The following is a 15,932-nucleotide window of genomic DNA, read 5'->3' on the forward strand; positions in this document are numbered from 1 at the left end:
ATCGCAACTGTTACACTGTTCCAAATATGTTGTCTGTGCGCCAAAAGCAAAAAAGTTAAAAAGTTGAAAAGTTACCAAAAAGTTACCAAGCAGACCAATAGTTCTGAAGCATTCCCAGCGCCTTTCAGCGAATTTTTAGAGCGTTACCAGCTGGACTAAAATATTTAAGCATTACCAGCTTAACTGCACCATACCGTCGACCAAAACTTGCAAACCAGTATTCAAACAATACAATTTCAGTAGTGTCCCACTTTTCGGCCAATAAATCCCTTATTTAAAAGAAGCAACTTTCATTTCGCCTCATTTCACCAACAAAAGACGGATCGACCAAGATAATAATCCAAAAGCTTTATATTTATTCAGTATACAACAGATTGGCTAGCACTTTCACCCGTAGGCTTCATCAGGCCACTTAGTGTTTTCACTTCATTGACTGCTTCATCACACTTTGACCATTTGAATCAAATGGTTTGTAAATTGTGGGTGTGGAACTATTTTCCAACATTAAAAATTGATAGCTGTGTATAAAAACTATCTTTAACTTGACTTTTTCCCCTAATTCGCACATCTAGTGCCTTGATTCTCTCTGCTCATGAGTTCTCTGTTTTAAACTGACACAAGTGAGTTCAGAGATCTGACTAGGTGATGTTTCTTCTCTATGTCTTTATTTTATTTATTTATTTTATTTGACATACCCATTTTCAGTGGAGGCCCAGGGAGAAAAGCTCCAATAAAACAAATTGTATATATAACATCTTGGAACCATGCAGGCAGTATTGTAGTACTGAAAAAATGCAGAGTGGACTAAGTTAGTAAAAACAGTTACTCAATATGTACAATTACATTAAAAACATAGGAAACTTATCGATGCATAAATGATAGCTATTAGGAAATATATGATGTAGGATGTAAGTAGAATGAAGGGGACTGAAGGAGGAAAACTGAAAAAAATATAGAAGAGAAGAGAAAAAGAAAAAAGAGAGAAGAAATACAGAGGAATATAGATTAGATTAGTATATAGATTAGATTAGTAGTAGAAAATCAAGAATTAAGGAGATTATAAGCCTGCGGTTGAGTCTTTTATAATTCCTGGCCAATAAACTCCAGCTAATACTTCAGCCTTAGTATTATCTGTTCCCAAGTAGTCACCTTGTACATAACTGTGCATCAGTTTCATAACTAACACTCTGTATGGCTTTGGTACTTGTAACCATCACCCCTGATGAAGTTAAGTTTCTGTTTAAAAATCCTGTGGTGGACCCTGCTGCAGTTTCCCCCTCATCTCAAAAGTTTTCCAAACTTTTTCTCAGTGCCAGTGCATTCCCTTCAGGTAAAGGTAGCAGGGCTTTGGATAGGTGGAGTAAAAAGGTTTATACCCGCTATACTTTGGAATTCAAGGCTACTAATTACCAAACTGTGATAACCAGGTACTTGCTATCCATTCTCAGTTCTTTACATAAGCTAATGGTGGATATGCAGGATGCAGATTCTAAACAATGAATTTTATCCTTACTTAATCAGGCTACACAAGTGGCCTGACACAGTATTAAATCCAGTTATGGTGCTGTTGAGGCCTTGCCCAGAGGAGCTGCTAAAGGCTCTGTAATCAGTAGGTATGCATGGATACATAGCCAGCCTATTCCTGTGGACTTAAAAACAAACAAGAATAGACTCCTCTTTAGACGAGGATCTTGTTTTGCCCCCAAGCTTCTAACCTTTTCAGAACCCTTCAAGAGCAGAATAACTCTAGAGTTTATCAACAGAACTTGCTGAAGAGACAGATTTGTCTCACAGAGGTTGCCCCACTTTTGAAACAAGCTTCGTATTCATGCTAAACAAAGTTCCTTGTTGGCCCCATTTCAGTCTAATTTGGACAATAGGATGGGTAACTGGAAATTCACCCCTGGGGTTCCACCTATGTCCATCTTGGACAGGGGCAATAGGTGCTGATTTTAATGTCTGCTTGAACCAGACACCCTTGGCAACATGGGTTGAACTTGACTAGGCTTGTAAGGGCCCTGTGGCCGTTAGCCTAATAACCTCCTGTGATCCTATAAAAGCATGAAGGACTGCACGCAACACCTATTAACATCTGTACCTTGGTTCAAGAGGAATTACCAAACCAAACCTGCTGCTTTTTTGTCAGGTGGGACCTAAGCCTAGCCCAAAACACAGGAGGGCTCCCACAAAGAGATTCCCAGATAAACCATAGAGAGAATGTCTCTTATGGGAGGCCTCCCTTTGAGGATAAATCTCTCTCTGTGACTATCTTCAGCCTTCTTTCCCCCTCAATCACAAACGTACCTTGCCCCTCTCAGAAACGTGGTCCCAGTCTTTCTCTGCCTGGAAAAGATCACCACAGACAAATGGGTGCTGTCTATCATAAAAAGGGTTATACCATGTCTTGGATACAGAATCCCCCTCTAAATGGTATACCCCACCTCCACACAATCAGATTCTTCTGCTCCTACCCATTTTACAGGAACGTCAGGCACAAGGCACAGTAGAGCCAATGACTTTATGGGAAAGTGCTTTTTATGGCAGACTTTTCCTAGTGACAAGGAAAGTGGAGCAGTGGAGGCCCGTACTGAATCTGTCCTTACTAAACGCCTTAGTGCTTACTTTCAAAATGCTCTCCCTGTATATCCTAGTACCTCTCATTCTACCCCAGGCTTTAGTATTCCTATATGTAAAGGACGATTCCCTCCATATACCAGTCTGGACTACCTGCAGGAGTTTCCTCAGGTTTTGTACTGCCTCATCTCACTGTCAGTTTACTGCTTTGCTTTTTGGGCTTTGCACAACCTCATGAGTTTTCACAACATGTCTGGCAACAGTGATCACCATCTACTGAAACCAAGGAACTCAGAATTTTCTCTAAACAACTTGTTAATCCAAGCTACATTACCACAACTTCTCCAACAATATCTCCAGTTCACACCTCTCCACCTCCTATGTCAGTTTGTAAAAAACAAAAAATCTTCCCTGCACCCATTTCAGAACCTAGTTTTGCTGGGATGCTAGCTGGACTCAAAGAGAATGCAGAAGAGAAGGTGAAGAGCCATGCAAACTACTTCCACAACCTTGAGTCCCTCAGCCAGTGCTCAGCTAGGGAGATCTTAACAGCTGTGGAGTTCATGGCAGCTACTATCCCAGTGCTCCCCCCAGCCATACTGCATATGAGGAAAATCTAATGGTACTACAAAACAGTTTGGTCTCAGCACTCACACCCTCTGGACACATTGATTCTTCTTTTACCCTGTCACAGATGGGAACTGTGATGCTGGAAGGAGCAGGTAAATTAACCCAGGGCTTCTCTTCAGCCTTCCAGCTCCAGTTCAGGAAATGTACACAGATGCCTCAGACAAGGTGTGTGTGTGTGTGTGTGTGTGTGTGTGTGTGTGTGTGTGTGTGTGTGTGTGTGTGTGTGTGTGTGTGTGTGTGCGCTCGCACGTGCACACATGGGGCATTCTTGCAGTTGTCTGGATATGTGTGTGTGTGTGTGTGTGTGTGTGTGTGTGTGTGTGTGTGTGTGTGTGTGTGTGTGTGTGTACATGTGTGTGGGTGTGTGTGTGTGTGTGTGTGTGTGTGTGTGCGCGCGCACGCATGGGGCATTCTTGCAGTTGTCTGGATATGTGTGTGTGCGTGCGTGTGTGTGTGTGTGTCTGTGTGTGTGTGTGTGTGTGTGTGTGTGTGTGTGTGTGTGTGTGTGTGTGTGTGTGTGTGTGTGTGTCTGTGTGTGTGTGTGTGTGTGTGTGTGTGTGTGTGTGTGTGTGTGTGTGTGTGTGTGTGTGTGTGTGTGTGTGTTTTTGTGTGTGTGCGCATGTGTGTGCATTCATGTGCATGTTTGTGTGTGTGTGTGTTGTGTGTCTGTGTCTGTGTGTATGTGTGTGTGTGCGCACGCATGGGGCATTCTTGCAGTTGTCTGGATGTGTGTGTGTGTGTGTGTGTGTGTGTGTGTGTGTGTGTGTGTGTGTGTGTGTGTGTGTGTGTGTGTGCACTCATGTGTGTGTGTGTGTGTGTGTGTGTGTGTGTGTGTGTGTGTGTGTGTGTGTGTGTGTGTGTGTGTGTGTTGGGGGGTGACTAGCACCCAGTAAATGCAAGGCTGATGGTAGTTAATGCTACTAAAAGAACACTAAAAGGAAAGAATTAAAATAAAGTAAATAAAATAAAAGAAACATCAACAGTAAGAAAATGAGGGCCTTCATCCAAGCTCTTTAGATCTTTTCACATATCTGGAAACTAGGTACCCCTATGAGTGTTCACAGCAACACAACAGTAATGTGGTATGTAAACAAGCAGGGAGAGACCAGATCTTAATAACTGCTGACTGGCACAGAAAGTGTATGATCTTTCCACCCAAAAAAAGTGTCACTCACAGCCACATACATCCAATCATAGTACAATGTGCTGGCAGACTGTTAAAGTAGGTTCTTGTAGGACTCCCACAAGTGGACCGTGAACAAGGCATCCTTCACATTTGGAGGATTCCTCAGACAGAGCTGTTTGCTTCAAAGACCAACAGACAGTTTCTACTACTTTTCAGCAGGGACCCCTGCCTCTCAACTTGGAGGAAAGATGCTTTCTCTTTTCAGTGGACAGGGAAGTTCCCCTAACCCTTCCCTTCACACCTTTTATTCCAAGAGTACTTCTAAAGACCCAAAAAGAAAAAAACAAAACTCTTTTGTTAGTGATTCCCTTTGTGGCCAAGACAGCATTGGTCCCTTCTTTTTCTTCTGACTTGGGGCAAGTATTGCAAACTTCTACACCAAATGGATCTCATCACTAAACAGGAGGGGTTACTGCTACACCTCAGTCTGCCATCCCTAAAGCTAACTCCATGGATAACAGGGCTCTGATTCCTTACAGGCCCCATTTTTCTATGGATGTTATTAAGGTTCTCCAAGAAGCCAGAAGACATATCATTTGAAAATCTTACATAGCCAAATGAAAGGGATTCTCCTATTGGTACAAAAGAAATGGACAGGACCACGACCATTCAGCAGTACCTTCCATTCTGAAGCATCTCTGTGTGAGTTCTTACATACAGGTTTGGTCTATTCTTTCATCAAAGCCCATCTGTCCACCATCTCCACTTGCTTACCTCTCACTAACTCAGTTATGTCCAGATCTGAGGTCAAGTTATTTCTTAAAGGGTCCTACAAATTAGGCCACCTAGAAAGCCTATTACCTCTACTTGGGGCCTCAACTCTGTGCTGGGGAAGCTTACCTTACCTCCTTTTGAACCAGCAACATCAACAAACCTCAAATTTCGTATGTGGAAAGCTGTCCTTCTTCTAGCCATCATTTCAGCTAGAACAGTCTCAGTGCTTCAGGAACTCATGGCCATTCCCCCTTTCTTATCTTTCACAAAGACATGGTGACCTGCAGGACTAATCCTTCACAGGTGTCTAAAGTAATTAATAAGCTGTATCCCAATCAGGCCATAAACCTACCTACCTTCTTTCCCAGCCCACAGAATTGGGGGGGGCAAGGATACTGCATTCTCTGGGCATTCAAAGAAAGCTAAGATTCTATTTGGACAAAACAAAAGCTACTCAAAGTCTGACCATTTGTTTCTTTCAAGGACTCTAAACTAGACCAACCAGTATCCAAGCAAACCATTGCAAGATGGATCTCTAAGGCCATGTCATTTGTTACTCTCTGCATGGCAAATTCTTGCCTTCATGCCCTTTATGTTCACTGTACCAGAGCAATAGCAGCCTCTGGAGGTTTCTACAAAAGCAGTGAATGCTGGATCCATTCTGGAGACTGCCACCTGGTCATCTGTACACACTTTCACTAAACACTACACTACAGGATAGATGCCTTCTTACAGTCCAGAGTTGCCTTTTCTATGTCAACCCTGTCTGGTCTCTTGGATAGTTCTACTGCCTTTTAACCAGCCTCCCTTAATTTCCCTTTAGCTCTGGGAATCACCCATGTGTTAGAAATACTGCAGTAGTGGTTTCAGTCAGGACGTAGTACAGTTAAGAACTTACCATGACACTAGATGTGCCACTAATCACTGCTGCAGTATTCCTTCCCACCCTCCTTCCCCTCTCCATTTTATCATCTCATTACTCAGTTCTTCATTTCCTATCCCACGGAAAAGACCCTGGAACCAGGAGGATTTTCCATCACTTTATATGTCCCTGCCAGCTAACCAGGTTTCCGTTTCAGGGATCTTCAAGCCACTGTCTTGGAGACAGTCTGAGGAATTACATTTGTACAGCGGCCTACATACCCCTAAGCTTATGAGCTGAGGTCACATGTCAGACATTCAACACTGGGTAGGTGAAGCTTCGGTACTCCAGCCGGATGACAAAAATGATAACCCATGTGTTAGGAATACTGCAACAGTGATCACTAGGACATCTTCTGTTATTAAGTTCTTACACAACTCTACTTTTTTTGCATTGTGTTTTATCATTATTTTACTCTGATGTCAATTTTTTTCTTGCAACATATTTACACTGCACTGTTTAGTTCTGTCTTTTGTCAGGGCAAGGTTAACACTGATCTATCATGCAATCAGAAAAAAAACAAATGTTAAATAAAAAAGAATTTGTTAACATAACTTTTAGTCGAAGCTCAGTTTACTAATAACATCCGTGAGAATACTGTTCTAAAGTCACAGTTTGTTTCATTCATTCATTCATTCTCTAGTTACCTTCTTCTCCTAATTTAAAGTTGCAGGATCCCAAAACTGAAGGGTATGTGGTAGAGGAACTAATCCTGAATGGGGTGTTAGCCCATCTCACAATGAGCATACTCCTCTCACACGGCATGCACACCTACTTGTAATTTGGAAGAAATCCTACACACACGTGACTCATCTTTGGGACATAGGAGCAAACTGGAACACTTGGCAAGGGAAAATGCGCATTCTGTGAATAGAAGGCTTCCTAGCAAAGAACCAAAGTGCAAGACAAAGTGTTGCAAGGCAGCAATGCTAACCGCTACTGTGTCACCCTGGCAGATACATGAATTGATCAGGAAATTTACTACTCAATGTTGCTCTCATAACACCCCCCCCCCCCGACACACACACACACACACACACACACACATACACACACAAAAATTAGGTTTGTTTTCTGATTTCTTTCATATGGGATTTCAGTAAATTTCTTTGTCAGGAAACTGGTTCAGCTCAGAATTCTTAAAGAAATGGTCTTCAGTGAAATAAGCTTCAAACAACAATCATCCATTATTCTGTCTTTTTTCTGTTTATGGCCTCCTGCTGTCCCCCACCCGCACACCATGACCGTCCATCCATGTCTCCTTTTGGCCCATTCAGTCCCCCTTACTCACTGCAGTAGAAGGTTTCCGAAGGGAGATGTGAGGACTGGGTATAGTGATTGTTGCCCTGCAGGAGGTTCGGAGTTGTTCTTGTGCTCCTAATAACCATTCCCTGTCGGCCATCATTTACAATACAGTGCCTAACTGTAATGATTTCTTGCGATTATGTACTGCTACATACTCACACTGCTTGGTTAGAATGCATGCACTCATTTGTCAGCTCACACTGTAAGAGTCCCTGTACATTGGAGTAATAGGCATTCACCACAAGTAGCATTGCTGCAGTAAAACTTAACCACCTCCTCAGTCACTCATGGCCATTCCTGTCTGGCAGGCTGCTAACTGAACCCAGGTCATGTATGACACAGCCATATCTCCAGCAATGTGTGCCATGGATCAGAGCAAAATGAATGAATCCATTTAATATTTAAATAATGGTGCTTTGTTTCATTATGGTATATATACAGGTATGTATGGCTTTTGAAAAGTTTGTTTCAATTGATTTAATACAGGCGATCTTCAGTTCTAAATTGTTTAAATGCATGTTACATATGAACCTTTCCTGCAATTTCTGAATTAAGACCAAAAAGTTACATAGAAACTGAATCGGGTGTAGGAGTGTAAACATTTGAAGATTTGATTGCTGATAAGAAACTCTTAGTAAAAACAATCTGGCTGTTTGTTTCCATGCTGTTAAACAGTAGCCTATATTCACTTGCCCCTCATTAGAGCAACTTTATAACCATCCATTTTTGTTCCAAGTATTGATTTTTTTTTTTTGCTCCCCAGGACCTTGCCTGATGCCTCCTCTACCTCCACAGTTGCCCCAGTCTTTCTGGGGAAATGTGACCTAGTCATTCCGAGGCTGGGCAAAAGCCCTATGGCCCATTCATTCCTACCTGGGAATCAGGAAGAATCAGGTGATAGGAAGTGGACCCGCTTGTTGATCCTGTGGAATGGCCTAAGCTGTCATTCTAAGAGCAATTCATCCCCTTCTGAGCTACACTTTTGCTGTCTTTCAAGGAAACATTGTGATGCCTCAATATGCAGGCTTGGTCTGCACTTGGTGTAATACTTAGTGCTGCTATAGATATCAGGCATATGGTGATCCAGGACTGCCTCCCTCCCACTAAGATGGGTGAGGCAGTAATGGCCATTCACTACCATCATCACAAGCCGTCTCCTACAGGCACCTACGCTGCTAAATGAACTCTGATCAGCTATGATGTAGTCAGGGCTTTATTCATTAACTAACTTCATTAGATGAAAATGTGTCCTCTCAGGGCTTACCTGAAAACTTTGCTGAGTGATTTTTGCAGAATTCCACTTATGTAGATCAAAACTGTGAGACGTAAACTTAGCTCTGCATTCATCTCATTTATAGTTCTTATGTTTACTATAGAGATTTAGTGATTGCTTTATTCTAATTCTAATTATTTTCTTTTTTTTTCTTGCAGGCCTGTGGCCACAGATATGTTGCTATCGTACTGTCTGGCCAAGAAGAACAATGGCGTATGATTGGGCGTTGTTACCCACGAGACAATGATATGAAGCTGAATATCAGTGACGACTGGCAGACTGATCCCCTTGAGCTGTGCAATCCAAACGCTGACCATAATGATCAGGGAATGTGCAATCTAGGAATGGCTGCTGGCTTTATTCCATCTGGAATGTACTTTGGAGCACCTGGAAGTTACAACTGGCAAGGTTAGGGGAATGTGTTGAATAGTGTATGGATTCTGTAGAAGGCAACATTTTTTCAAGTGATTAATAATGAGCTCCTGAAATGGTTCAGTAAGTTCCAGTCTTTTGACAGCTGACCTCATGGTGTTATTAGCTGCCTCATATTAGTGAACTTCTGAGAGAAGGAATTCTGGGTATGTTGTGGCTGCCAAGAAGAGCACTTTTGGCTAATATCAAAGACTGAGGCAGTACTAATTTGATGAACTCTAATTGTACCCTGACTTAGGAAGGAGGTCCATTCCTGTCATTGTGTTAGAAACCCAAAACATTTGGAGAAATCAAAAAAATGAAATAACACTGAGTCATAAGCATTAGTCATTTAGTTAAAATATGTCAAGTGCAGTGTTTTCTAGATCTAATATTGATTACCCTCATGGGTGGAGTCTGTAGTCTGTGCAATTCTTTCCATCAGTCCCAGTCACAATACAGAATTTTTTCAGATGATCTTGTGCTCCAGGGAGTGTGATTTTTTTTTTTGAACAGTGTGACATCACATGCTAACTACATTACGTGCTTCATTCCCATAAGCCTACTAGTTTTTTTTCAGGTTCTGTTTTCATTATTAAGTAGCTAGGACTTAAATATGTGCTAACCCTGCACTTTTCCAAGCAACCAAGAACCAAGAATCCCACCCTGAGGGGTGCATTTTGTGATGTATGTTGTTCCTAGTGGTGAGCTGATTGGCTAGAGCCCAAGGACAGCTGTACTGATATGAGGAGTGGCTGCCCAATAGGATCTTTTGACTAAGGATGGGTGAGGCCACCATATTGTTCAACACTGAGGTGTATGGGTCACGGCTTGGACATCATGCAGATGTTCAAGCATCTGGAGAGAACCTGAGTCATGGATGTAGACCACATCATTAGGGAATATGGATTGTTGCAAGTGCTGGATTTTGTGCACACTACCTTCAGTGGGTGTTCTGTCATGTCCATGTAGTGAGTTACTGAACACCCAATGCATGACATTTGCGTGATCACCCATGCCCTTGGCTGCATGAGAGCTTGCATGGAGGTAATGGAGATTAAGAACTCTCTCCATCTCTGGCTTATATGACTATTGTGAAGACCTAAGGTCCATTGTCACTATTAAACACCAGGGCAATGCATCCCATCGCCAACTAACCCCCCCCCCCCCCCACATAGATGACATTGTATTGGGAGGCACACTGGGGCTTATGAGTTCCAACAGCTAGGCTGGGCCTGTTATTCTTTTTCCCCTTGGGGTATTTGAATGATCAAGTGGGGAAGAATGTGGAGGAGCTCTGGATCATCCCCCTGATGGAACGTGTTGTCGTGGATGCTATTTTGGCAGCCTGAAGGCACTTTTGATTCTAATTCTTTCTCCCTCAAAAATGTAGGCAAACTGTACAAACCCCTGACAGAGTATAACAAGTCTTTGACTAGGTGTATAAAAGCTGCCTCTTCTGTGAACTTATTTGTCCTGCAGATATTCTACAGGCTGCAATATTTTGGTGTCTATTTTCTATATATAGAGTTAAAGTTCTAGAGATCTGTAGCAGAAGACTGTACTCTTTTGCAGCATTAATGTTAAATCCCCATCTATTCATGTAACCTATCTGAGTTCCTGTGTCCCAAAGCTGGAAAAACTCACAGTCCTCCCTGATTCTGGACTCGAGGAGGACCTTGTTCAGACTCTATTGCTTCTAAAGCCTGCATCCATATGCCCATTACATTTTGACTGTTCTGATGCAAGCCAAAGTTACTCTGGAGGACTGCTGTATTCCTACACACCACCCAACTCCCTCATCTTCCTTTGCCTGATGTAGCCAATGCAAAAAGACCAATAAGCCTTCTTACCTCCTGTAGCCTCCAGGTCTCCCAAGAAAACAGCTTGAATGCCACAACCAGACAAGGCTGGGGCTGCCTGGGACATCTTCGAATTCACCAACAGTTTGAGAGCCATCATAAAAGGGCAGTGGTTTCTGGACACAGTCACATATGGCTATGTCTTAGAAGTTGCAGGTCATTACACAGAAGGAGCCATGTACAGTCATTAGTCCATCTCATTAGAGGTCTTGGACGAACCCAGACTATACTTTTAAGTATCAATAAAAGTTGTGCTTCATTTGCAACAGATTTGAGAACTCTGCTTCTAACTTTTATGGATCCTAAATGGACTTTATAGTGTTCACCCTACTGTGTACCTCCGTAACCAACCAGCACATCAGGTACAATCACTTCATGTTTGTTACTGTCCAAGGTGTAATATCTCTGCTGCCTCAGTGTGTCTAAGTGATGTCACTAGCCATAATTAATGTCTTCTGGTACATCAATGTGAGTGGCTTGTACAGATGGTCTCTCCAGTTTTGCAGTGGGCTGCATCATTTTTACCTGAAATTATTGTCATTTTGCTTTTTGCACTTCTTAGAATGTTTATCAGGATAATGTGAGATGTGGCAAGGGAGAGAGCCGTAGGATTCATGGATACAGTGTCATGGGTGTAGACACAGGTCAGGGTCCAGGGCTGAACTCTACTGTACCATCTGGGCATGATGTTGGCCATGATCTTTGTGTTGCTGTTCGTACTTCTGAGAATATGAATGTTGCAGTGAAGCATGATCTGTCAGAGGCTGCAGAGTCAGTAAACTCTCAGAGGTTTCATATGCATGTAATACTACCATCACTGGTCTTAAGAGAATGGACAGTTCCCAGCAGTGAGGGATGCTTCACTGGCAGGACACCAAGCCCACATCAATTTCCATATGCTTCAAAGATCATGGTCCTCCTAATGAGATTGGTTTCATGTTAGGTAATTGGAGGTATGGGAAGTCTTCCTGACCTTAATGGGCTTGCATACAAAGTCCTACTAAGGATGCTCCCTCATGTTGTTGTGTCTTTCGGCTTTTCCTGGTTAGGGGTCGCCACAGTGGAACTCCAGTCCACTAATTATTGGTAGTTGATTTTTACGTGCTGAGTTACCAGCCCTGATGCACAACCTTCAACAAAGGTACGCCAATTCACGCATGTCTCCACGCAGAAGATGCTCTAGCTGAGAATCGAATCGGACAGCGTCTGACTGTGAGGTGACAACGCTACCGCAGCACCACCACCGCACTCCCTCATGTGGTATATAAAAAAGCACACAGTTGTATCTCTGTGGAGAGAAGTAGTGCACATCTGTCAGCAGTTCATGTCTCAGGACAAGTGAACGAGCTTGTGGACACTGATGCCCACTCCTTCGCTCCAGTCCTAGAGCTGCAGATTCTGAACCATGTCTATTCCTGATCTTCCACAAGTGGGGCACTTAGAATGTCTACCTGTTTGTCACTCAGAAGGGAGCACTCACCCTCTGTTCTTCTTTTTGGTGCAGCAGAGCAAGAGTGAAAGTCCATAGATGCATTCTCCGTCCTATGGAACTGGAGGTCCTTGTATACCCTTCCCACTATTCCTTTTTTATTTTGGTCTCTGCTTTTGACAGCTGACCATCTGTTGACAACTGCTCTCCCTGTTTCACACAGACCTCCCCATCCAGTGTACCCCCCCCCTGACCATGGGCTATTATCCCTCAGGATGACTTGTCTGGGAATGAAGGAAATGAGAACCTCTGCCATATGTGGCAAGTGGAGAAAATCAAACCTTTCTGCAGTACTGCATACACTACTCATGAGAAAACCTTTTTTCTTTCGCTGTCAATGAGTCTTGTGACCATTTACACCTTGCCCAGATCCAGATTTAGACTGTATTTCTTTTTTCAATAAGGGCAAAGACAGTAAAGCCAGAGATGAATTTGTGAATATCCTTCCAGTTCCTCTTCGAGGGAAATTAAGTATATCACACAGCATCATTTGCAGTAGGTGTGTATTCCAGAAGTCGGGAAGGTGCTGTGTAATGATCCTATATTGTCATCAGGTTTTATTTATTTGCTGATGAAAAGTTAATTATCTGTTTCTGGCATTTGTGGGACTACAAGAGATCCAGGATTATTGGGTCCCTAATGACACGGAAGGCAAGGCATAAACCTACCCTCAGAAGTCCTTGATATACTGAATAAAGAGAAAAATATTTCAGTATTTCCAGGTAGCTTAGGGTTTTTAATCTAGAGATTGTCTAAGTTAGGAGCCACCAAGGTCTTTCTAATTGTTTGATATGTCTAGTGAGGTACATCCTAAAGGACCACTGTATTCTATAACTGGCCCAATCAATGCTGAATGGAAGAGGCAAATGACCTCCATAGATTTGGATGATATTTACTTGGCGATTAGCTGTGCTAAATAGAAGCTCTTTCATACTACTGTTGTTAGATAAATATCAAAGGAGAGGTAATTATCAACACAGCTTCTAAGGTTTTTAAGACCATTTTCTTTTTGAACTGGGGTGGTGTCTATGTCATATGCTTAGTGGAGGTTTGTTTACCAAATGAGACAATAATGCACCCTTTAGCATTTAATTTGAGTTTTTAGTACACCAGTTAGTACAAGTGTAAGTTCTTGCTGATTTAACAATAACTACCAGTTTATAGTCATCTGCAAACTTGGTTAGCCAAAGGTCTTGACTCATGGTCTAGAGAGCAGAAAAGTAAATGCTGAACCCGGTGGGACCCCACTGGTCACCTTCATACTCTATGGTAAGGCACCTGCTACCCATACCCTGTGGCTTCTGTCTTTTATCCAATTTGCTATCAGTTTTACTACATAGGGCTCTATTTTCAGGCATTTAGCTTAGTAACTAAGCTAGCATGGTGAATAGTATCAAATTCTTTGGCTAGCTTCAGGTAGGCTGTATGGACAATGTAATCTCTGACAAATAGCCTGTGTTACCCTTTCAAGGAGGTTAACCATGTTCATTGGACAAGATCTACCCTTTTTAAAGCCAAATTGCTATGGGTGTAGCCCGATGAGATTTTAAATGCATAGTTTATCAGGTCAGTTGAAATATGTTCAATGGTTTTGCAAATAAAACTTGTCAGTTTGATGGGCCTCTAATTCTCAAGGTCAGTGATGGGCCAGCCTTGTAGAGTAGCATCATTACAACTGTGTGCCAAACCTCAGGGACAAAGCCAGTGGCTAAACTCGGGTTAAATAGTTTAAGGAATGGCTCTGCCAGGGCTTACTTAGTGCTGTTTATTAAACAGCCAGATGTATTACCAGGTTCCATGAAAGAAATATTTTAGTCTTGGAGAGCACATTGAGTATGTATTCTTTAGTGATGATAGGGCACATTCAGTACGTGTTCTTTAATGATGATGGGGCGCATTCAGTACATGTTCTTTAGTGATGACCGGGCACATTCAGTACATGTTATTTAGTGATGATGGGGCGCATTCAGTACGTGTTCTTTAGTGATGATGGGGCACATTCAGTAAATGTTCTTTAGTGATGATGGGGCACATTCAGAACATGTTGTTTAGTGATGATGGGGCACATTCAGTATGTGTTCTTTAGTGATGATGGGGCACATTCAGTAAATGTTCTTTAGTGATGATGGGGCACATTCAGAACATGTTGTTTAGTGATGATGGGGCACATTCAGTACATATTGTTTAGTGATGATGTGGCACATTCAGTACTTGTTCTTTATTGATGGGGTGTTCTGAATGATTCAGGGATCAGTGGGCTTTCGATAGTTGTACTTAAATTTGCACTGAATGTGTTTGCTACTATGTTGCCAGTATCTTCTGGAAGAGAGTAGGTAGTACCATTATGAAGGCGTTCAGAGCAACATTGCATGTTATCACATAGTTTTCAAATGCAGCTATGAGCCATTCAGAACAACCAGGTTGCTGTGTTACATTTCAAAGGTCGATGTATAGGAGTACCATGGGGAGTTGCCCTCACCTACAAGATGACATATCTCTATTATGTTGATCCACTTACTACTGTAGGAGATGGCCATTTGATAGCATCTATCTCACCACTAGACTCTATGCTAGGGATATACCATCTATCTCACCACCAGACTCTGTGCTAGGGATATACCATCTATCTCACCACCAGACTCTGTGCTAGAGATATACCATCTATCTCACCACCAGACTCTATTCTAGGGATATACCATCTATCTCACCACCAGACTCTGTGCTAGGGATATACCAGAACATTTCAATGTTCTTCCCAGGAAAGAAAAGAAGAGGCATTGCCTTGTCACCCCCCCCTCCCCCAGTTGTCATATTCTCCAGGGGAGACACAGATCCCATGAGAGCCTTCTCCCAGAGGACACTCACATTCCTTTGACTTGGAAATAGAGGCACTGACATTTCTAGATGAGTTCTCCTAGCCACCTTTCTTTTGATTCTGAAGACACCCTATCATCAGCTTCATCTTCTGAAGATTTGTCTTTGGGGATAACCTTCATTGAGTAACAGATCAGATTAGGTGCAGACAACTTCTTGGTCTGCCTAAACCTGGACACATTGCCATTCCTACAGTCTTAAAAATCATGCAGATGTTTTCTATCCTTGCAGCGAGATTCCCAACCCACTGACCCTAAGAAGCTAGTCCACTTCTGCAGGGTCCGTGAGACCCACAAACACCTGTATAAGAACCCAATGCCAAATCCAGCAGTGGTGTCTTTGGATTCCAGTAAAGGATGGATGTAGTGGGCTGCATACTGGAATCCCATACCTAATGACAGGTAGAGTAGGAACTTTGATCACTTTCATAAGAAAAGATACATCTCAGCTTCCCTGGCTGTTAGGGCTCTGTAAACTGACAGTTTTATTTGCTGAAATACCAGGAGTCTAGTAACTGAGACAGGAGGCAGAGTGTATACAGAATAAGAGCCTTAAAAAGGAGACACTGGACTTATGCAACACTGGCTGTCAGGTTGCCTGGCATTCTGTGAAGGCAGTCTGATAAGTGTGGCTGTGACATAGTAGATGCAGTCAAGCAATGCAAAAGCCATGAGGTCTGTAGTCAAGGGTCA

At 42.6% G+C, this 15,932-nt stretch overlaps 1 protein-coding gene across 2 annotated transcripts in view; it reads left to right on the top strand.

Annotated features, from left to right (window-relative positions):
- ITGA3 (integrin subunit alpha 3) overlaps positions 1-15,932 on the top strand; it is a 1,049,629-nt gene that overhangs the window by 435,180 nt on the left and 598,517 nt on the right. For both annotated transcript variants that reach the window (XM_044055141.1, XM_044055142.1), the window contains exon 4: positions 8,763-9,012. In XM_044055141.1, coding sequence (XP_043911076.1) covers positions 8,763-9,012 — 250 coding nt within the window. The remainder of the gene's footprint in view (positions 1-8,762; positions 9,013-15,932) is intronic.

Source organism: Protopterus annectens, chromosome 13.part0 (genome assembly GCF_019279795.1).
Source record: "Protopterus annectens isolate FY-2018-M chromosome 13.part0, PAN1.0, whole genome shotgun sequence".
Lineage (NCBI taxonomy): Eukaryota > Metazoa > Chordata > Ceratodontiformes > Protopteridae > Protopterus > Protopterus annectens.